Source organism: Urocitellus parryii, chromosome X (genome assembly GCF_045843805.1).
Source record: "Urocitellus parryii isolate mUroPar1 chromosome X, mUroPar1.hap1, whole genome shotgun sequence".
Taxonomy (NCBI): domain Eukaryota; kingdom Metazoa; phylum Chordata; class Mammalia; order Rodentia; family Sciuridae; genus Urocitellus; species Urocitellus parryii.
In genome coordinates, this window is record NC_135547.1 from 122,109,965 (window position 1) to 122,135,041 (window position 25,077).

The 25,077-nt window shown below is 36.8% G+C and overlaps 1 protein-coding gene across 5 annotated transcripts in view; it reads right to left on the reverse strand.

Moving 5' to 3' along the window:
- Glra2 (glycine receptor alpha 2) overlaps positions 1-25,077 on the reverse strand; it is a 185,595-nt gene that overhangs the window by 5,183 nt on the left and 155,335 nt on the right. The window contains exon 8 of one of the 5 annotated variants that reach the window (XM_077793937.1): positions 6,811-6,817. The exons of 2 other annotated variants lie outside the window; for them this stretch is intronic. In XM_077793937.1, the coding sequence (XP_077650063.1) occupies positions 6,811-6,817 (7 nt within the window). Of the gene's footprint in view, positions 1-6,810; positions 6,818-13,304; positions 13,314-20,040; positions 20,071-25,077 lie in introns of all 5 variants that reach the window. 2 more of the 5 variants (XM_077793936.1, XM_077793935.1) reach the window with 2 other exon arrangements.

Sequence of the window (25,077 nt, forward strand, 5' to 3'; positions counted from 1 at the left end):
CCCTATCAAGCCCCTAATGGCTTCTATTCAAGATTATGGATGAAGATTCTCACTGAGCTTTGCAGAATGAAGTTGAAATAAAGAAAAGCAAATATATTCTCTTGTTGCTTAATGACATGTGGTAAAACGAACTAAAACTATCAAAGTGTCATTTGGGCATATTATGAAAGGCAGTGTTTCCACAATAAAATCATATCAACAGATCATCTATTTTTCAATGGAGGATATTTGAATCATTGATTTTTGAAAAAAGCAGTTTCTGGGATTCATTTCTTAAGCATGTGCCATTTATTTATTCATAGTTTAGAAAATACTTATCAGACACCTATTATGTATTTCTGATATGTGGTAGCAATACAGCAGTGAACAAGAAAAGTCTCTGGTGTTTTGATGATTAAATTCTAGTGGAAAACACCCAGAAAACCCAGTAATGAATAAATGAATCTCTCTCTCTCTCTCTCTCTCTCTCTCTCTCTCTCTCTCTCTCTCTCTCTCTTTCACACACACACACACACACACACACACACACACACAGGCACATACACGTTTGTTAAATGTTGTTCAGGTAAACTTCCATCTTCAACCTCTAGATGAATGATAATGCCATTCAGTAAGGAGAAAACATTAAAAGAGGATCATATTATGTGAGGTAAGATAATGCTGTGATGGGGGGTACCCTTGATACATTCAGATGGAGATGTGAAGTAGGTGACTGGAAGGGCATCCTGGGTTTTGAGTTTCATTTTATTTCAAACCCTGTGATCCGTTTCACCCATGGAAATCTTTTGTAAGTTATTATTTATTTCTCCTTATCCAGAAAGTAAGATAACAATACCAAAAATATCTTTCAATTTTACTATTCTTGTAAGTGTTCATTTAGTATTGCAGGTCTTTGTAGTGGAGGTAAATATGTTTTGCACATGGAAGAGAAATGAATTTTTGTGGCAAGTGGTTGGGATGTGGCAGAATATATTTGTAAAAAAAAAATGGCCTCTACCGTATCTCCCATCCATATTTTTTCTTCATTGTGACTTTGAAGCTCCTCCTACTGAAAGTTAGGAGTCTGTATCTCTTCACCTTGAACATGGGCAGGTTTGTGACTTGTTTGTAACTGAAATAGGCAGTGGAGTAACATTGTATGACTTCGAATGCTAGTTCATAAAAGATGACATAGCTTCTGCCTTATTCATTGGCCACTATGCTGGAAGAAAGCCAAGCCACATGGAAAGGCCATGTGTAGGTATTCTTATACCTTATAGTCTTATAATTTTCCCAATTTAGTTACCAGACATGTAAGTGAACATGACTAACATCAGCTTCTTAATCTTCCCAGCTGAGACCTCATACAAGTACCAGAGACAAGTCATCCCCACTCTGCCCTTTCCAAATTCCTAAGCATAAGAAGGTGTTGGTTGTTTTGTGCCATTAAATGTGAAGTGATTTATTATGCACAGTAACTGTAAGAGGGTTTTTGAGTCATCATTGTACCAAAGTTTACACTTCCAACAGCTAGGTATCCAAACCTAGAATCCTTGGAGTAAATTAAGAAATATTATAAATGTATAAGATTGAATGTGTTCCTGATTGAATCCTGGCTTTTCCAATTTAAAAGTAGAAGTAAAAATGTATCCAAGAACATATTGGTGAAAAACACTCTGTAAACTATGCAGGGTAATCTGGCCAATGGTCCTTTGTGAAATGAGCTGCCTATATCTTCTCTTAGCTGTCTGAGATGCAGTTTCACTACCTAAAGCTTCAATATCCACCCTGCTATGGGAATTATATCATTGAACAACTAGCAGCACTGTAATACAATGTGTTGTTAATAGGGGTTTAACAACACATTATTATTATTATTATTATTATATTGTATATTATTATATTATATTATTGTTCCCATTTGAACAATAAATATCTCGACTTCCTAATAAAGAATATGTGATCAAACACTCTGGACTTTGATAACTGATTTTTACTATTGTCTTCAAACAATGGAGGATGAGTTCCTGGGAGTGTATAAAAGTCTGTAGTCCTATTCCCTAGGACATTGCCTGGTTCCTAATAGTTATTCAGTAATCACGTTTGTAACAATTCTTTTGATTCTGGGTAAGGGCTCAGAAAAGTAGTGCTTCCTGGGGAAGGGGAGGGGACAACCATCATCTCTTAGCTGCTATCTTTCTCTTTACCAATCTCAGTCCTTTCTGCATCCTCTAGATCAGTCTTCCTCCCAAGGAACTTCCATCTCATCCCTCTCAACTCCAGATTTAGTCTCCTTGATATATCCTAGGAGTAGAGGAAAATACTGGGCTTAAATCCAAAAGGCTTGGGTTAAATTCACATATTTGTGAGTTTGGGACTATGTCTCAAATGTTTTGCTCTTCTTTTGCTCAGAAGAGCTTGCACATTTAGTATTTTTTATGAATTTGTGAGTACATGACTATAACACTGGTTAATATGTTGCCTTGAGACTAATCTCTAGCTAGTTGATATGTTTAAGACTTTCTGACCTAACAGGGAATAGACTGCATGAAAATAAGTCTTTCCTACCCCTACCCTGATACCTTCTACCAGAGTCAACCTCATAGGCATGCATACTATGCAGTTACCCAGGAACCAATGCTTGTAAGTGTCCTGTGGTTGGTATAATGCTCTGCTTTAGCCATCTTGAAATAATGTGTTTTGAACAAAGACCCCACATTTTCATTTTGCACTGGGTCACACAAATTATGAAGCCATCCCTGCCTTATGCAGAATTGGTGGCATTGGTTCACTGCTTCCATTTCAAGGCTTAATAATTTTCCAGTTTCTCATCTCCCACTCTCCTTTGTGTGACATTCAAGAACTCCCATGTCCTGCCTCATACCTCCTTCTTCCATTGGGTTTCATGACCTTTGACTTTATTCAACTGCTTCCCTTTGCATTGAATACCTCTCACCTCTTTTCAACTAGTGTGCTCCTTCATGTCCTTTCTGACTTCACTCTGCATCTTCCTAGTCAGGATATCTTTCTTGACCTCTGAACCTGGGCCATTTTTTTCCTAAGCTGCTGTAGCAAATGGCACATGCCTCCCTAACAAAACTTACTGCTTCTTTTTAAAATCAGATACTTAAGAACTGAAATTGAATTCCACGCATGTATGAGTTTGTCAGAATGAACCCAATGACTATATATAACTATAAAGTTCTAATATTGAAAAAAAAATCATCTATTTACATGCCAGCCTCTTTCATGTAACTTTCATATAATCAAGATGGGGTCCTTGATTATTTTTATACTCCTAGTACCTAGAACAACACTTGACTGAACCTTCTTACACTGAATGTATATTAAGTAAATGCTTCTTAAATGAATGGTAGAACAAAATCTTTTGTTACATGAAAATCCATATTATTCATAGATTGCTTATTTATGCCTATTTTTGCATATTGGGTTGATATAAAATTAGGGAAAAACCTAAATTCAGCAATGTCACTTAAGAACTGAAGTATTTATGATTTATATTTGAAACATTGTCCATTTGTTTGGCACACTGATAAGCTAATGAGCAGCCAGATAGTATGAAAATTAAATCTACCTTATTAACAATGTTGGAAGAAAATGTATACTCCTCTGTAAAATAAAATGGAATAGACAGATCCTCCAGAATATAAATAAATACTTTTTTAAAAATGTTTTTTTAGTTGTAGTTGGACACAATACCTTTATTTTATTTATTTATTTTTTGATGTGGTGCTGAGGATAGAACCCAGCACCTTGTATGTGCTAGGTTGTATGTGCAACAGCTGAGCCACAAACCAGCCTCTGAAGAAATACTTTTATGTATCTATTTTCAAATAAAAAATAAAGGTAAGTAAATGAAAGTCAGCATGTACTGGATATATAAAAGTGTTTCACCAAATAGATTAGGCTTTATAACTTATCACCCATAGCAAAAACTAAGATGTATTTGTTTAATATTAGGGAACTTGAACTCATATGCCATCCATTTGAATTTGGCAAAGATAGTGAAGTTCCTATAAATCTATGGTTATTACCAAATATCAGTTTTAACTCTTGAAGTTCTAATCAGTGGAACATTATCTTTACAAATCTCTTTTAAAAAATAATATCTATACTGTGGTACTGTGTGCCATGTAGCTTTCATTACATAAAATCTTCTTTGCTTCAATCACACATTATATTATTTTTTATTAAAAATTGCCATCAGGGCTTTTAATTCATGACAAGCCTTTAACAGGTGAAATGTGTGCACAAGGGAGGACAAACAGAACAGTTATGTTATGAGCAGGAATTTTGGAATCAATATTGCTGCAGTCTACAGATGGAAGGAACACAGGTATAGGAGGTTGAGTTGTGCTAAAGCTACCTAGTTACCCACCAAGACCCTTTCATTTTCTATTTCAGTGGTGGATTGTCCTTTAGTTTAGTGTTGCTTAATTGCAGCATTATTGGCATTTGGGGCCAGATGTTATTTGTTATCAGGAATGAGCTTTGCACTTCAGGATATTTAGCTATATCCCTTGTCTCTACTTAATAGATACCAGTAGCACGTCTCTTCCTCTAGTTGTGAAAATCAAAAATGTCTACATTTGTCCAGTATCTCCTAGAGGAGCAAAATCATTCCTACTTGATAACCCCTGTTTAGTTGGTCACATGTATGCACCAGACAGACTGCATTTTCTAGCCTCCTATGCATCTATGTGAGACTATGCAACATGTCAAGTTTCAGGATTTAAATCAGCTCAAGATTCAAGGCAGTCTAGTTACTTTTTGCCACCTCTAACATTATATACTGGTCTGAGCCACCCCATAGTGGCTTTTAGATCCCCAGCTTCTAGATTCTTTCTCCCAACAATAATGTCTACTTTGAACATAGCAACTAGAAGGATCTTGGTGTAATGTGAATCAAGTCTGGTCTTATTCAGCTCAAAACTCTCCAGTGGCTCTCATTCAAAGGTTCTTTTAATGTCCCTTTCACATTTCAGACTTCAAATCTTGCTGTTCCTCTTCTCCCCAGAGATCAGCAAACATTTTCTATAAAGGACTGGATAGTAAATTGTTTAGATTTCATGGACCATGCAATATCTGAAGCTTATATGTTTTAAATATATTTTTGAATCTAATTTTCTATATAAAATTTATACTTCATTGTACTTTGGACCATGTCTTACCTATAGCACCATAATTTTAATAGACTAGAAGTAATTGTTTAATTGTTTTTCTTTCTGCTTGTGATCTATAAAGCAGAAATATTTTCACTTGATATCAGATGCAGTCTGAGAGAGTAGCTTAAAATTGATAACAAAGTTGCTATGTTTTGATTTCTCAAGAGAGTAGCTATGACTTGCATATGGAAATTCCTTCCTAATAGTTTCTGTCAATTCTGCTCTAGGAGGAGTGCTCAGAAGACACATTAAATTTGAAGAAGCATGAAGGTGAACATTTTCCATCTGGAATATGAGTTGTTAGATTATTAACATCATTTACCATCTGTTCTGGGTTCAAATTGAACATTGAGAGTGGAGGGAGAGGTGATCAGGGAATGAACCCATTGCTAAACACAAAACAGTAATAGCAATAGCATCAATGATAAATCACACCAAGAATTTGCTTGTTTTCTAATTTGGATAATCCTGACTGCCAAATTCTCCAAACCATTATCATGCTTCAATCTCTCTGTGTATACTGTACTTACACACTTGGTGTCAAAGTGAGCATCATGCAGTGTTATCTGTTCATTTCCCAGAATTCTCTTCTTGATTGGTTTTGGGTTAATGTTTGGCAGTGAGATAATTTGGGAGATTTAGAAGGTGGAAAGTACCAGAGCCCATTATTATTGGGAATCACTGGTTGTCAGATGAGGCTGCTTTGTTAGATACAGTAGTATTCCTGAACTTTCTATGGGCTCCTGCTTTATGGTTCCAATTTGGTGGCTACACATTGTGGTGTCTCAAGATTTTCCTGTGAGCATCTGCTTTCCAACCCAGAATTTTAGGTGCAAGTCTCATCTTTTAATAATTGCCTTTTAGATCTTCATTCTCCTGGATATTCACACATTCATAAACCCTGATTATTATATTAAACCCCTATTTTGGCACAAGTTTAGTGTCTCTCCTTTCCTGACAAAACCCATATGGATGCACATATTCTGGTACTCCATACTTTTAACTACAAAACATTGTATTATTGCAAGTTACTATAGTTTTCTTCAATTAAGATGTATTGAATATCATAATGTGGCAAGAATTTGGAAAGAAACAAGATAAAGATGACAGCATCTTTTCCTTAAAGTCAGAATGAATTTGGAGGAGCATGTCTAGAACATATAGCCAGTAATTTGCAACTGGGATACATTTGGTTCTGTAGGGGACATTTGACAATGTCTGAAGACGTTTTTCATGGTCACATTGAGAGGCAAGTATTCTATTGGCATTTGGTAGGTAGATCCCAGGGTATTGTTAAACATTATGTAATACATAGGCAACCTCCACTGGAACACATGAATTATCTAGCCTTGAATATCAATAGTGCTGAGGCTGGGAAATCCTGCTATAGACAGATGATTGTAACATAGTGTGATATCTGCTATGGTAAAGGAATGCACAGGCCACCAGATACTGTGGAAGAAGAAATGCTATGCTAGAGTAATTAAAGGAAAGCTAGTTGTCACTCTTTCCATAATAACACAGAATGTACTGCCTCCAAAGAATATACATGAATATCATGGATATGTTATAGACTAACCATCCATGTAAAGGGAGCCTCATTTTAACTGATCCTATTTTCCAGTGCCATTACAGTGTAGCTCACATGGACTCTCTCTACCTCTAGCTAGGAGTTAGTGTCTCTTAATTATCTTGCATCTTAGGGATTCATTCAGTATCGAAGAGAGAATCTCATTGATACTCCAGCTTATAGACTGTTCTCCATAAGTCATTGGATAAAATAAGGGCTGGGTCATAAGGTACAAACAGGACAGATTAAGGGCAGGGTAAACAGTAAAGGAGTGCTTCCAGAATAGTTAAGGTTTCTGAAAGCATACTACACAAAGAACTGTTAAAGGAACAAGAAGGTAAAGTCTGGAAAAGAGATCAGCCTGGCTTATATGACAAGTATATTCAAAAGAGTGAAGGGATTTTATGAATTCAGATTCACATTTATACTAATGGCTCCAAGGGACCTAATCAGAAATAATTGGCTGACATTACAAGGAGACAGAATACAACTCAATGTGGTGATGAACCTTTAACAACTGTATTACTAAATCTGGTACATACCTTTGGAAGGTCATGGATTCCTTGTTGCTAGAGACAGTCAAGATTTTAACTATTTGTTGGAGATGCTGGATGGTTTAGGTAACTATGTGACCATTTAGATATCTTCTGTTTGTGGGAGTCTCTGACTTGGTGTGAAAATTACTGATGTAAAAAGTCTAAGAGGGCAAACCACATTGAAGGCAGTGCCCCAAGTACAGGAAAGATGTAATCAGTATGTCATGTACAGCTGCAACCTTTTTTGACCTCTCCAAAGGTTCTAGATGTTTAATCCAGTTTTGAGACACCCTGCTCTAATTTCTCTGTCAAGTATCTTTCACTTGTTTAATATTATATTTAATCATTTCCTAGGGTTTCAGTTAAGCAGCAAGTCCTTTGCTGCTGCTATAATTTTGAAGAAGATTCTAATATAAAATATTTAAAATATAGATTATAGGATAAGAAAAGCCCCCCAAATAGTAACATGTAACCTCACATTATGTAAAGGATTAGACATTAAATTGGGAATATTTTTAGAGTCCAACAACCATGTTCATGGAGTTATCTTTATTATATCCAAGTTTTTTTTTTTTCAGTACTGGGGATTGAACCTAGAGCCTCACCCATAGTAGACAAACATTGTGTCACTCAGCTACAGCCCCAGCACTCCTCCTTTTGAGAGGAGATCTTGCTAAGTTGCCCAGGCTGACATCAAACTTGGCAATCCTCCTGCTTCAGCCTTATTCTATATTACATAGGTTGTATTGTTATATGTTTATAATAATACATAATAACCTATAATAGCCAATAATATCAGCCTTCCAAATACCACTTCTTTTTTTTTCCCCTCTTCCCTCCCACTGCTCAATTTCTGCTGGAAGGAGCACAGAGAAAAAGGAGTCAAGGCTGTTGGCAGTCAAAGTTTAGAGAGTTGTTTGTTTCTGCAGGGAGCTCAATAAACTCAAGAACTGAGAACTCAATAAGATCACCTCTATGTTTGTCTTGCCCTTGATGTCTTCCTACAAAACGGAAGAACCAGGTTAAATTCATGCTGCAATCACCCAGGCTTGGCAAAAGTGTTAGGAGTTTTGAGCAGAGGGGCAATGAGGCATGTCCTAAGGGGTGAGATGTCTGTGGGCCATCACTTTACTGCTTTACACAGCTGTAGCTGTAGAACAGACATGGTTCTCCAGGTGAAAAACAACAACAACAACAACATAATCCTGCTCTCTCTGGCCAATCTTACTTCCTTCTGAATTTGCATGATCCTCTTAAGCTAGCTTTTCTCTAATGAATATGGACTATAGGCTCTGTTTTAAATTTAGCAGTTACTGAGGCAGGTGAACACTGTAAACAATCAGGAGGCACTTTCCTATTGCTTCTCCCAAGGACATTTAAACCAGTGGAGTGAACCAGAAGCACAATCTATGCTCCCTTTTTTCTGGCTTATTAATTAGTTTTGCAGATCATCTGTGCCCTAGCTTTCTTCCACATTCTCTTCAGCAATTTGTTTGTTCATTAGCACTTCAGCTATGCCTCTTACAAGTACCTCTTGCAAATAAAATAAATAAAATGGAAAATAATGGATAAAATGAAGGTTCTTTCTTTTTGATAGAGCATCTGTAGTACATTTCCTAAATCTCCCCTTGTCTCTGCTTCATTACTATGGTTACCAGATTTAAGACTTCAGACAGAAAACCTGTCTGTGGGCTCAGAGGGAAGATTGATTGTTGTAAACACAGAAGGCAGAGATTGATCACAATGCGAAAATAACACCAGTTATCTGTTGATCTATTTGTTGACCAACTGAGTTTCTAGTTAAGAAAGTGTGTGTGAAGGTATGTAAGATAGTATTTGAGAGTCTGATTTCCTTTTCTTTTCAAAGATGCCAATGGAATAGTTATAATCAAAGAAAAGAGGAAACATTATGTGTTTCTAGGTAGATATATTTTCAAAGAAAATGGACTTAACTTCTAGGTTAGTCTTGCTTTTTTCCCCCTCTAGCTGTGTGCCTTAATAAGGCACACATTGTGCCCAGCTGAGGATGACACAGCTTTGACATTGAAGGCATAAGGCACTGAGTGATGACCCCACTGGGTCATGAGCATCACATTCCTCCAGTGGGGTGTGAGAGTGGGCTGGCAAGACAAGGATAAGAGTCTTAGTTTTAGGGAGGTGCCAGCAGTTTGTACAAGGTACATACACCTCCTATCCCTGTCATTGTAACAACCAAATAAGCTATTATTTCTGTGCCTCTTGAGGATATATGAGAAGGATTAAGCCAAAGAAGCACAGTGAGCCTGACCTGATCTACCCTGAAAGGACTGGTTTTCAAAATATTTTTGCTATGAAATACCATAAGATTTCACTTATATGTGAAATCTAAAATAATCAAACTCATAGAAGTAGAGATAGAATGGTAGTTTCCAGGAGATGGTAGGAGGGAGAAATGGAAAGATGTTGGTCAAGGGTTACAGCATTTCAATTATGACAAGTAAATAAATTCTTGGGATTTAATATACAGTGATGTGACTATATTAATAATACTGTATTGTATACTTGAAATTTGATAGGAGTATAGATCTTAAGTATTCTCTCCACAAAGAAAGAATGAAGAAAGAAATTGGCAACCATGTGAGGTGATGGATGTTTTAATTAGTTTGATTATGATGTTTTATTTTATAATGTGTGCATATATTAAATCAAGTTGTACTCCTTAAATGTATGCAATTTTGTTGATCATATCCCAGTAAAGTTAGAAAAAAAACAAAGACAGTAATCTAATAATGCATACAACACACACACACACACACACACACACACACACACACATACACTCTCTCTTTTTGCTGCAACCCAAAATAGTAAACATATTTTCCATTACCAAACATACACATATACACATACACGCACTCCCACACACCTTAATATATCCAAAGGAAAAAATCAGAAAGTAGTAATTTTCCAAATTAGGATGCACTCTGATATTTTAATCCTTTCTCCCAGCTTTTTTCTTTCAAAAATGCTGCTGATGAGCACTGAACTGACTTCATGACCCCTCAATTTGAAAAGTACTGTACTAAATGTCACAACTGGTTTCTTTGCTGCTAGAATTCATTCCTTAAATATATCCTGAACATCTACCATATGATAGGAACGTGCTAGCCATGGGGGAATCTAAAAGAGGGGCTTCTTGATGAAGAGCAGAGTCACACATTCTGTTTAAATTTAATGCAATGGTCACTCATCATGCTTGAGAAAGCACAGGGATTTCACAAGAATCTGTGAGTCCACCTCCTATGTGCCAGGCATTATGCTAGGCCCTGAACTCTTTCTACTGAGTCCTAGATTCTGTGTGTACAGCTTTTGATTGATTTTAGCAGTGAGACAGCTGTAAATACTCCTATGTTTTCAAGAGCTTCTCAGGAGTAGAAACCATCTTATAAGAAATAAGAACTAGTGTTCAGAGTTTCTGAATTCATTTTTCTGCCTATCTATTATCTGATTGCTTGGCTCCTGTATAAAAATGCAGACCCTACTGGCACAGATGACAAGGGCTTTTATAATCAGACCCTAATGGATTATTCTAGTTTTATTTTTCATCATGTCTCATTACAGATACTATGTTTTAGCTGTTCTCTGTTCACTCAGTGGTTCAAACTTTTCCATTTTTCTAGGCCTTTCCATGTGTTATTCCTTCTGTATAGTGATTCTCTTTGACTTTTGTCTCCTTGGTAAATTATAATTCAATCTTCTATCCTCAGCAAAAATAACCACTCCTTCCAGGAGGTTCTCTTCCCTCCTGATTTCTGCTGCCTTGGTTAAGGAGTAGCCACTACTCTTTTTCTGTTTTCTCCTAAGTGCTTGCATTTATTGTGTTGGATTTTAACATATAATTTTTAGTCTCTTTTACACTGAATAGCAATTAAGGTAATAAAAATCTAGTTTTAATTAAAGAACCAGAGGACATTTTACATGAACATGAGAAGACAAGTTTACATAAAGAACTCCACTATACTATTCTATGTAACTGTCTATTGCTTTTCTCACAGATTTGTACTTTGGAGTAGAAGTCAGATTATCAGTGGGATGGAATCTGAAACACACATAGCTATACACATTTAAAGTGTCCTTTGTAAAAAATGGCATGTCTTATGATGGTTTAGGGATGGTTAGCTGTCCACTTTTAGATCCCCAAGCTATGAATCCTGAGTAGAAACCAAAAATTCATTCAACAAACGTTTTTTCAAGCACTTGTTATGTATCAGAAACCATGACAGGTTTTTCAGATTGAAAGACTAATGGGCTCTGCTGTTTAGAAAATTTCTGATGACATTTTCCTGAGGGTTTCAGAAATATAAGTGAAGGCAGGAGAAAGGAAATATTTGATGAGCATCGGGTGAGTACAAAGCATCATTCTTTACATGTGTAATCTTGCTTATTCCTAACATAAAGCACATGAGAAAGTTTTATTAGACTTCTTTTACAGGTAAAGAAACTAAGGCTCAGAGTGTAATTAAATGGAAGAGTTATTCTAGAAAAAAAGTGCTATAATGAAGCAAGTTAACAGGATACTTAGCTGGACTGAGGAAGGCTAACTTCATGATGTATTTTTGTAAGCTTTAAAAATCTGTCATAAAGGATATAAGTGTGAAAGAACATTTGGTGATTGTAAAATGAATTAAGGCATCTGAATTCTGGTCACCTGGAGCTGACTAGCTGACTGTACAACATTCAGCAATCCTTATAAACTACGAAACTATCCAATTGAAAGCATATTTATGCTCCAGAATAAGTTCATATGACTATTTAGAACTGTTGTTTTACTAAGATACCTAGGGGCAAAGTTCTATCATGTTAATAAAGGTGAAGTTCCTCACTCTAGCATGGATTCTATTGAATGACATTTCAGATTGTCTCTTGTGTATGTGAATACAGAGCTAAGAGGGCACCTTCTCAGAGTTACAGGAAAGGGTGTTGCATGAAGTTCATGCTTGGTTCCCAACATCAGAATGAGAAATCTATGCTACCTAAGAGCTAGTGCTTACTCTTCTTCAGAAAAACAAGGGCTAGAAGTGCATCTCAGCGGTAGAACTCTTGCCTAGCATGCAGAAGGCTTTGAGTTCATTCTCAGCTGTGCAAAACAAAGATCAAGTTACTGTTTGTGTTTGAAATTTTTCACAATTAAAAATAAAATTCAGTAAATAATTCAAGTAACTATTGTAATGAACTTAATATTTTATATCAAATGAAAAAAAAATTTATTTAGAGCTTTGGACCATTCCCCATGTCTTAATAGTGTACCTTGTTTTAGATTGTGCATATTGCAATGGTATACATTTTCTAAGTGGACTTTTTGCAATATGTTCTACAGCATCACTTCTTAAGCTTTCATGCTTCCAGGTCCCCTGGCGATCCTTTCATAATGCACTTCCTCATTCTGCGGATCTGGGGTGGGCCTGAGAGGCTGAATTTCTGACAAGCTCTAGGTGATGCTGATTCTGCTGGTTAACAGATATTTTAATAAGTGAGGCTTTAGAGCAGTCATTCTCAAACTGGACTGCATGTTGGAATCACCTGCAAAGCCTTAAAAAACCAAGATGCAGCTGGGTGTAGTGGTGCCCACCTGTAATCCCAGTGGCTGGGGAGGCTGAGGCAGGAGGATCCAAAATTCAAAGCCCGCCTCAGCAATTCAGTGGTGCCCTAAACAACTCAGTGAGATTCTGTTTCTAAATAAAATAAAAAATAGGGCTGGGGATGTGACTCAGTGGTTTAGTGCTCCTGGTTTCAATTCCCAGTACCCCAAAACTCAAAGATTAATGGGTTCTCCCCAAAGGATTGAGATTTAATGGTATGGGCTTTGGTATTTTAAAAAGCTCCCAGGTGTCTAATGTGTAGCCAGGATTGAGAACCCTGTTCTATTGGGTTAATCTTTCTAGAAAATACTGGAGCTAGTATCTAGTGTAACTTCTGTTGCTATAGGATAAATTCAGAAGTGACAGAGTAAATGAAGTGGAAACATTCAATAACTTAACCTCATAATGTTTACACCCATGTCACCTTTGTGGAAAGCAATTAAATCAGGCATCCAACAAAATTCATGCCCCCATTATCAGTGCAAAGAATAATATTTTGGACCTCTTATTTGCTATCTGGTGTAAATTAAAAGAACTTTATGCAGAGTAAAAAAGAGCTTTCTTATAAAGGGGAAATTCCTAATTGAAGAGAATTTCTGACTAGATCATCTTTTGAGTCATACTCTAATTACTCCTGGCACAAATGACTTACTTGTTCAGAAGCTGGTTGCAGTCATGAAGCTAAGCTTCCCCCCACCCAAGAAAAACCTCAGTTCTCTGTGTGTGTAGCGTATCTCTGCTCCTTACATTAGGGTTTTCTAAATGTTAGCATTTTTGACATTTGAGTCAGATGATTCTTTGCTGTAGGTGTCATACTGTGTATTGCAAGATGTTTAGCAGCATTCTTGGCCTACTCACTAGATTCCAAAAGCATATGTAGTCCCCATCCCCCAAGTCATGAGAACTAAAAATGCCTCCAGACATTACTGAATATCCCCTGAACAGGAAAAAGTAGCTGTAAGTTGAGAACCACTACCTTAGATCAAAGGAGGCTACCTTGTCACTGACTCTCACTTTTATTTGAAAGTGAAGGTGTGGAAAGCTCTGATGTAAGTAAGAGGTAGATCAGCAAAGTATGATACGGCCATTTTCTGGTGAGCACTGAAAGAGTATGATTTTCATTACCTATTTTATCTGTATTTTATGTATTCCCAAGATGAGTTGAGAATAATTTACAGTAAATATTTCAACACCACATGAACTTTACAAATGTTGCTTCCTCCTTGAGAAAGAGACATCCTTAAGAACTGGAAGTATTCTCCCTTTCTAGGAATTGCCCCGTGTTCTTCCTTTTTTCTTATTGACTTCTACAGCTTCATGAAGTTTCAAGCAGTTTTCATATTCTTAATTTCCCTTTTCTAATACAGAACTCTGTGCAAAATAAACATTAAAAATACTTGTTGAATAAATGAATTCTAGGATTGTTCAGCAGCTTAAAATGAAAAGTTAAGAAGACAGTTGCCATTTCCTTATACTCACTCTTGCATGGAGTCAGAATCATTTGTTTTTCTAAATGGTTACCTTTGCCTCTGATGCTACTTCATCAATCAGGTGGGAAATAACTCCAGATTTACTTAGTGTTTTGCCCAAACAAGAATCACAAGAAAGAAACAAGAATAACATTGATAGAAGATAAATTAGTACTGTGATTAGGCAAACCCACATCACCAATGAAATGTTTGGGAAGCACCAGACTTCTCTCTCATTCAGTTTAATCTTTTTATCAGTTCATTTATGTTTAAATAACTGCAACTTGAATTACCATGAAGCATCTTACAGCATTTAAGAGCAAGACAGTAAAAAACGTTCAAAATATCTACTATAATAGCTTTCATAAGACAATAATATAGCTGAAGTCACAGGCTTGATTTCAGGAACAAAATTACATTATGAAATAAATCAAGTTGTTTGAAATATGTCAGATTGTTTGGGAAACACAGTAGCACAGAAATACTTTAGCAATGCCAACTGTAAAGTGCAATAGATAGAATATAGTTTTTGAGCTGTAATGTGGAGAAACCCCTGCTGTGCCCTCAGAGATGCCACTCACTCTTCCTACATTCTTAGATAAAATGTGGGTGCAAGAGGATCTGTTTAGTACGAGGGGATGGGGTTTAACTGACTGTGATGTTTATCAAGCCCCTGGTCCAGGAGGCAGTACACCCTATTTGCTTTTGTTCTCTCAAAGCAACTCTGAGACAAAGAATTGCATACAAGTGGTTTGTTTGGGAGACAATATTAGAAGTCTGGTGTAACCCCACATCATGTTCAACCACAAGAATGGGATTAAAATTGTAATGGGTTTCACCAGATATATGAATAATATGTCAAAACACACCCTACTGTCATGTATATCTAAAAAAAAAAAAAACAAATGAAATACCCATAAACTTGAGAGGCTATGCATGATATAAACTGAAAAATCTTTTATGGCATGCATTGAACTGCCAGGCCATCTAGAAGAGTCCATGTGTTACAGGATGTGCTTAATAATGTTTTTGTGAATTAATATTAAATTATAACAGGATGTTGGGCAATAGAGAAAATACCAATTTGAGATTCCTCTGATCCTGTTGAACCAGTTAGACTCAAAGTCTACTGTTCAACTCTACTAGATATTTTGCAAATACACTTGTTTGGTCTTTAAAAAATATTGGAAGTGTGGTAAGGGAGTGGGGAAATGGAACCGGGAAAGGAGGAAAGTCAATAAAGGGTGTGTGAATTATCAGTAGGTTAACGAGATTGTTAAATGGGGCTCAAACCCCTGAGAAACTCAGACTTGACCTACCAAGTGGTGACAAAGCTGGGTATTTAGCTACCAGCCTCCAGCTGGTTATTGGTTGAGGGCCACCTCTAGAGCATTCACCACCTGGCTCTTCTAGCCTGCCTTGTGTGAGCCTTGAGCATACTTACAGTGGCCAACGGGCACTCTTTGAGTCACAGGAAAACACTGCTGTTCACAGAAGGCAGGATAATGACTACCAAAGATGCCTATGTCTTAATCCCTGGAACCTGTGAATATGTTACCTTACAAAGAAAAAGGGGATTGCAGGTGTAATTAAGGTAAAGTACTTGAGAAAAGGGCCTTGGATTGTACAGCTGAGCCCAATTTAATCACTTGTATTTTAAAAATGGAGAAAATTTCTCAGCTATGGTCAGAATTAGATGAGACTATGGAAGAAAGGTCAGAGAGATGCAGTGCTGTGGCTTTGAAGATGGAGGAAGGGAATCAAGAGCCAAGAACTGTGAGTGGCCTGTAGATTTGGAAAAGGGAAGAATCAAATTCTCCTCTAGAGCATTGTTATATAAATAAGCCAAAGATGACCTCTATGTATTAGCCTCTTGGTTGTTTTTTTTCTTTACTGTAGGTTAAATTCTTTTAGCTCAAGAGCCTTCCCACATGAAACTTAAATTTTACACTCATAGTTATCTTAAAATTAGCCCACACATGCAGACTTTTAGCCATCTAGAGCTTGACTACTTTGCATAATTTATGAAACTATGCCTAACACGTGCTGAGATTGATGAGAGCTTTGTGATTTTAAGGCCCAAGCTGCTGCTGCCTTTTGAAGTTCTGTGACCCAGAAAGCCCTCACTGTACTGCTGAACATCATCAAGACATGTAAGTCCCCCCCCCATCTCTCTCTCTCTCCCCTGGAAGTCCCCTTGTCCTCACCCACCTTGTCCCCCTCCCTAAGGCTCTGGATTATCTCATGCTATGAGGGTTTTCCCCATCATGCAATCCTGTCTGAGCACTGCCAATTTAAGTTTGTTGTGTGTTGCTGCCTCCATGGTCATATCTTTTCCTCTGATGAGCCACCAAACCCCTTGATTCCCCTAACAAGCTTCCAAAGCAACACAGCCATGCCAACACCTTGATTTTAGCCTAGTGTGATCTGTATTGGACTTCTGACCTCCAGAACTATAGAAAAGTTTGTCTTGTTTTTTTTTTTTTAAAGAGAGAGTGAGAGAGGAGAGAGAGAGAGAGAGAATTTTTTTAATATTTATTTTTTAGTTCTCGGCGGACACAACATCTTTGTTGGTATGTGGTGCTGAGGATCGAACCCGGGCCGCACGCATGCCAGGCGAGCGTGCTACCGCTTGAGCCACATCCCCAGCCCAGTTTGTCTTGTTTTAAGCCACTAAGTTTGTGGTGATTTATCATGGCAACAATGTGAAATGTTTGTTACTGTAAATAATTCAAACCACAAAGCCATTTTCATATTTTCATTTGTTCAGGGAAAGCTTTGCTAAGGTCATAGTATATATCCCAGATTTTGAAAGCTAGTTACAGAAAAATCATAAAAAGGCAAACTTATTAATAATCCTATGCTTCTAGGGAGGGACTACCAGGTAAATGTAAACTAATTATACAATTAAGAGTGTGTTTAAATAGAAATGCTGTAGCAGCATTTAGGAAAATACTTGTGCCCCTTTCCAATCTGACCCTTTCTATAAAGAAAAAAAAATATTTCTATAGTTTCCATCAGTCAGTATTATTCCATAAACTTTAAAACATTTTAGTCCCTCCCACTTTCTGAGCAACTAAATTCTTCCTTCCCCTCAGGTCCTATGTTCCCAGCTTTGCTGGACCAAACTCTGTGGTGTGGGTAGAAAGCATCATATTGTTTCTGTCTCCCTTATGGGCTCCTTTTCCTCTGCCTGTTTCTGACATGGTGGTGCTCAAGGGCATTGTCCTAATTGTTCTGTCCTTTCTTTTCTGTCTTGCCACTTTCTGTTCCTTTTTTGTACCTTCCCTTCCCTGTCCTTTTTCTTATTCACCCCTTCCTACTCTTTCCCACCCCCTCATCTCTTCTATTCTCACTCTGTTCATTCTTCCTGAGTAATCATCCACATCTATAGTTTTAACCTCCATCTATAACCTGATAACTCCTCAAAATTTCCATCCAACCCAGTCCTCTCTCCTGATCACTGGATTGCCTCAGGGACATCTCCATCTCCGTGTCTCAAGTTTCAGTTCATCTTACACAAACTTAACATCTGCCTCCTGTAACATAGTCTTCATCCAGTAACACCACAGTTCCCTCTTGAGAAATCCATAATCCTGGCAGTCATTTTAGACTTCTTCCTTTCTGCATTCTATATGTTGAAGTAGTACATGTTCTAATCAGTTTTCTTATTTTTCTAAAAATCATTTAAATTTTTGTCGCCTTTCATGTCCTCATCCATGATTTTTATTATAAGAATCTTTTATTGATCTCTTGCCCCCAGTTCTGCTCTTTTTGAAGCATTCTCCAGAGTGCCCAACTGAATTAATTTTTTCATAATATAAATTTAACCATGCAATCTCCCTATTTAAAAACCTTTAATGTCTCCCAATTGCCTTCAGGAGGAATTCCAACCTTCTTAGCATGGAGCAGAGCCTTTCCTGGCACCTGCTCAGCTCTCTAGCCTCCTATTTTGATAATTATAGCTGAGGGAACCCAGCTATTGGCTTGGTGCTTATCTTAGCTAGTTTTGTCCAGAAGACCCCGAAACAGGGATATAAGTTCAAGTGGATTATTTGGAAAGTGATCTCAGGAAGCACCAGTGCAGGAGTAGGGAAGTTAAGCAGGAAAAAGAAAGACACTAATTTAGAGTGCATAAGTAAGCAGTTTTCACTCCAACTGGGAATCACTAATAGCCAGTATAGAATATGGCTCAGAGGGACAAGGAAACTAGAATATTTATCCCTGGATCCCAACTATGATTGGAGGAGGATTGGTCTTATGATTGGTGGAGGATTGGTTTTCAGTGTTAAGTCCTCAGCATTTCCAGCCTGCTTTGCAGAGTAAGATACCTTCCCTCCCTCCACAGCAAACAGAGTGGAGCTTATAGTAGGAAGTCAGCAGAATACATGAGACCAATGACTACCATAAGAATAATGGGCATTGACAATGTCTACTACAAGGCACCTCCAGCATGTTTCCATACCACTCTTTTTTTAAAAAAAATTAGTTGTAGATGTATTATTTATTTATAATAAATAAAATAAATTTTATTTATTTTTATGTGGTGCTGAGGATCAAACCCACAGCCTCACATGTGCCAGGCAAGTTCTCCACCCCTGTTCTACAACTGCAGCCCCTGCATAGCACTATTTTGATCACTATCATAATATGTAATATGTATGTACAAAACATGAGTGCATATTAATTTATCTTTTCTTGTAAGCATCCCAAGGGAAGAGTCTATTGGACTTTGGTGGTTCATAGTAGATGTGCAATACATTTACACTGATTAAAGGTATGAATGAATAAATAAAATGAGATAGTCTGAAGAGATAAGATTGGGGGTAAGGGACAGAGAAACTTATGAAGAGTAAAAAAAATAGAGAGACAGAAAAATATGATTAAGTTGGAAGGAAAGTAGTAAAGAAAACAGTGGTAGAAAATAGCCTGAGATGAAAGAAAGAATAGGAGGGAGACACTAATAAGACAGTGATTTCATTTGCAAGACTGCTTCTGCAAATTATTTTACATTTTGCAAAAGAGCACTCCATATTAGAAGTCCTAAAATACTAGTCTGTCATAGTACCTAACAAAAGGGAACATGCTTGGAAGAAAACTCCTTGCAAACACTTCAGGCCTCGATGTCCCTGACAAGCACCAGCTCTATACCCTGGTAAAATGGAGAATTAGAAAGTACCATGAAACTTATTTATTTTGGATGGCTTTTACAATTAGGTCTAAATTCCTAATCCATGCAAGTCTCTCAAAGCCTTATCCAAACTCCTCAACCTTTAAGATAAAAAACAAACAGGCTTTCTGCCTCCCTGGGGAAGCAGTTTACAGGCTCTTCAACATCATGCCTGCTAAGGAAGCAGTTGTTACCTTAATTAATGATCTATGAAATCATCTTTAAACACCTTGTGCAAACATGGGGTGGAATAAGGAAAATGGTAAATGATAAAAGATAACACACACCATTTCACTATATTCTTCTTGAAAGGCAGAAGAGATACAATTGTGTGATTTGTTTTCTAAGGACAAGGAGAAAGGAGACCTATAGGGATTCAGATTTCAAATCTAAGCATGGCTTTTATAAGGTACTTATTTTCTATTTGTTGATCTTTCAATAATGTATTTTCCAACATTGTATCCATCCCTAAGGTTTATGTCTTTGACATGACTGTAGCCACCATTAATAACAAAGACATGAAGTAATATGTCATGTTGAGGCTTCTCTGGATTGTTACCAGTCACCTGGTGCTTGTTAGAAAAGTACAGTCTTTGGTCCTGTCCTGATCTATATCAGAATCTCTCAGCTGTAGTCTGTTTATCAGTGCCAGACTGTGAACTCCTTATTGTGCTCTGCATCTAGACATCTGTGCTTTTACAAGTTATTCTCAATGCCTGTATTTTTTGCTATTCCAAGGAGTGAGGCTTCCCATATGCATTTACCTTGTTTTTGTAAAAAAAACAAAAGTTCCCACTGGATTCCTTCTAGATGAAACCACCATGGGTCAACACTTCTTTCCCTATCTCTTTTATACTTAACATTATTGTGTGTATCTGTTGAACCACACACGTTCAGGCGTTCATTCTAAAAATAAGCTTTCATTATCAGTCTTCACACCACTGAGTAGGTGAGATAAAGAACTTCATTTTTTTCTTAGGCACACAGAAGCATCTCCATCTCACAAAATATGGATACTCATAATTAAAACCAATATTTTCCAGATGTGGACCCTGCCTTTGTGCATGAAGCTGTGCACAATATCATAGATCTTAAGGCATGTGATGTGTGGATCCATATAATTTGTGTCTTTACTAAAAAAAGTGACATCAATCAGATGGAACTTTCCTTCCTACCCAGTTGATTGTACATTTGGATACATAAATCAAATTTCAAAGAGACTGATAGATAGAATGTATTTTTTTCTAATATAAGGGAAAGAAAATTGGCCATTACCCTGTAAGCCCAACCCTATGTATGAATCTTGAAGGAATTCACTTTGAGTTTATCAAAACTGAAAGAGCTCTTTTGATTGAATACACAGACAATATTTGTAAGGGAGATAATGTTTTGAATATAAGACAGAAAATATGTAAGACAATTACATATAGATAAGTTTATCTTGACAATGCTTTAACCCAGGGTATGTCTACTTTAGTACTGTTGATATTTAGGACTTAGAAATAATTTTTCCCCTGCAGTATTGGGAATTGAAACCAGGGGCTGACATATGTTAGGCAAATTCTCTATTGCTGAACTAAATACCTAAGTCTTTTTATTCATTTTACTTTATTTCGAGAATAGATCTCACTAAGTTGCCCAGGCTGGCCTCCAACTTGTGATTTTCTGCCTCGGCCTCCCAAATAGCTGGTATAATACCACCACCTTGCCTGGTGGGGCTGAGACTGTCCTGCATATTAAAGGAGAGTTAGCAGCACCACTGATCTCTACTAAATGCCAGGAAAATCCCCTCCTAGGTACAACAACTAAGTACATCTCCAGATATTGCCATATATCTCCTAAAGGGCAAAATCATTACAGACTGAGAAGCACTGCTCTAAGTCTTTGGAGAGGAAGCAGGGAGGTCTTCAGAAGGATTATGGAAGGTTGATGCTACTATAATTGTAGTTTAATAGGTACTTCATTTGTTTAGGTCTGTTGGTAGATTAGACTTGCTGATAGTGAATCTGTATTCCAGTAGCCTTCATTCAAAGTCAGTTTATATTGTAATTGGGTTTGAAGGGTCTTAATGGGGTTTTCTGCATTTGGGGAAAATTTTCATGTACTTAAGACCTAGTTTATCCACAGCCAATATCAATGCAAGGTAAAACCTAAGACTTTGGCTTCTTAATTCTTTTCATTTTCTCTTGTTTAAACATGACAGAGTGAAAGCACAGAACCATTATCTCATTCCTTGATAATAAAGATAGCTATATACAGTCCACATCTTGCTATGCACTCCAATTTCCCCTTGTTGAAGAAAGATAAGAGGAGTAAAAATGGAGGAGAACCACCATTTGACCCAGCTATTCCACTCCTCAGTCTATACCCAAAGGACTTAAAAACAGCATACTACAGGGACACAGCCACATCAATGTTTATAGAAGCACAATTCACAATAACTAAATTGTGGAACCAACCTAGATGCCCTTCAGTAGATGAATGGATAAAGAAAATGTGGTACATAGACACAATGGAATATTACTCAGCATTAAAAGAAAATAAAATCATGACATTTGCAGGTAAGTGGATGGAGTTGGAGAATATCATGCTAGGTAAAGTTAGCCAATCCCCCCCCAAAACAAAGGCTGAATGTTTTATCTGATATAAGGGGGCTGATTCATAGTGGGGTTGGGAGGAGGAGCATGGGAGGATTAGATGAACTCTAGATAGGATAAAAGGGTGGGAGGGAAAAGGAGGGGACATGGGGGTAGGAAAGATGGTGGAATGAGATGGACGTTGTTACTCTAAGTACATGTATGAAGACATGAATGTGTGAATATACTTTGTACAACCAGAGATATAAAAAATTGTACTTTATATGTGTAATATGAAGTGTAATGCATTCTGCTGTCATATATGACAAATTAGAATAGAAAATAAATTTTTAAAAATGTTATATTCTGTAAATCATACATGACAAATGGGTTGAAAATGACACATGTTATGAAAAGGTTAAAAAAAGGTAAAAATTATTCTTGAAAGAGTGAGATTATTTCAGTCCTGTAGGATCAGAAAGTGTTCTTTTGAGGAGTTAGCAGTTTACTTAAGCCTTAAAACATGGGTAAAGGAAGTCAAGGAGAGAGAATCACAGACAACTGAGTACTGAATTCTCACTTTTCCAAATTGCTATAATTTGAGACATTTTCATCAGGGCCTGACATTCTTACCTTATTTTCTGATCAGTTTAAGAAGCCCCAGATTTTTTGGGGGGAGGGTGTTAAACAGTCTAAACAGTGTTAACATTGTTACAATCATTCCTTTTCAAATGCAGCTTTTCTTTTTGTGATCTTAAAGCCATAATCATGTTCTCAAGCAGCCACTATTTATTTCTGTTTAGTCACTGAGTGATGAAGTCAGGGCTATTTGGGTAAACTAGACATCTAAAGACAGGCACAAAACCACAAAACTAGAAGTAAGGGAAATGCAGGTGAGGCTTTAAAGTTCATATAGTAAAATTGTTATAACCCTTACACTGTGTGAATGCTTCCTTTTGGAGCCAAAGAGTAACATAAAAATAGGGTTTTACTACATGGATCTAGGGTATCAGCTTCAAATACTCTAGGTTTTTCCAGTTCTGTAAGTGAAGATTTGGGTGTAATTGGTTTTGAGAAACTCTAGTGTGATAAAATTGACAGCAGCTGCTTTGCAAAATGTAGAAAGGATAATCAAAGCAAATACACCCAGTTGAAAATTACCAGGCCTCTCCTTGAAAGTGACCCCATTTCATAACTTGATTGTTCAATAAACACCAGGTATACTTCCCATGCATGGAAATGTAATCTCAGATGTTCTCCTATCAGATCTTCCTTGAATAAATCTGAAAGCCATTGTCTGTTTGGGAAATGATTGACTCTTGTTTTTTTTTCCTTAGACTTTCAAAGAAATCAACCCATATCACATTTGAGAAGTCAGTTTTCCAGTAACAAATTAAAGAGATGACTTTTTGAATTAGGAATATTGAGCATTTTAAAATGATGATTTTTTTAAACTCAGGCCACAACTAATTAGGGTCTTTGAAAATTAATTTAGTAATTCACGCCCAACTGAATTAGGGGAAAAGAAGTTGAGACCTCAGTTGCAAAATTGAAGGGATACTAAAAACTCCAGTACTCAAGATCAATGATATTTTAATAAAACATTTTAAAAATCACTATTAATACAAAAAATCATGGTGAACAAAATACTAAAATTTTAAATAAAACCAGGATCTAACCATGCATGTGTGTGACTCACTTCATTTGTCTTATTCTGATCCTATCCCTGTCCCTATCCACCAGAAAGCAGAGTCCACTAGAAATATTTTCAGTAAAAAAAAGAAATATTTTCAGTACACATGTGTTAGACTAGATAAACTAAAATGTAAACTCTGAGACACAGGTTGCACAGTCTTTAAGTTCAGTGACTCTGGGAACTGCCTGCATGTATGACTTTGGATATTTTAATTAACCTCTCTTTGTTTTAATTTCCTTCTTGTAAAATTGGATAAAACACTAACTTTATTTTTGGTAGGATAACCACTTAATTTATTCAAACAAGGACAATCTTAATAGTGGAAAGAGGTACTAATAGACATAACTCTATGAAGTTGATTATTGTAAAATAAAAAAGTACTATCAAATAAAGCAGATTTATATCATGCAAAAAATGATAAAACAACTCAAATATAAGCTCAGTAGCAGGAGTGCTCAGCCCCCCCATTTTTTATTTGTTTCACGTTCTTAGGAACATGGTGGCTTCATGGATTTTTGTGTGCCATGCCATTGACCAAAGCTGATACCCTATGTGGCTAGTAGGGGCAGCAGTATCCCATAACTGCCAGAGCTCAAAAGACAATCATTTTTCCCCAACTTCTTGTGTCTGAGCGCACTTCATTTTATGAGCAAGCTCCCTGCAAACTAACCTGAGGAAGGAGTGTTAGTTAGGGCATTGCATCTAGAAAACATCAAGAAAAGAGGCCTGGGATAATTATGCTCATTGTTTTTAAACTTTCACCATGTTTTAAAGTGAAAACTTTATGCTTTACCCCCATACCAGGAGATCATACCATGATGGAAGCCAGATGTACAAATTGGAGGTCAACAAACCCATTTCTGTTTATTTTAATGCAACTATTAATAAAATATTTTGTTTAAAATGAAGAATCTGCTGGGCTTGGTGGCATATGCCAGCAACTTGGGAAGTAGAGGCAAGAGAATCACAAGGTCAAGGTCAGTCTGGGCAATGTAGTGAGATCCTGTCTCAAAAAATAAAAAGAGCTGGGATGTGGCTCGCTGAATGAGTGCCTCTGAGTTCAATCTCCAGAATAATAATAATAATAATAATAATAATAATAATAATAATAGGAGGAGGAATAAGAATAATACTCTGGGACAAATGTCAAATCACACAGGATATTGGGAAAATAGGCATAAACCAGAGCTTTCTCAGGTAAGCTGAGCTGTATGATTCCATTACTCTTAGAATGGTAGTAGGGATTTAATGAAATATGCATAGTATCTATGATATTA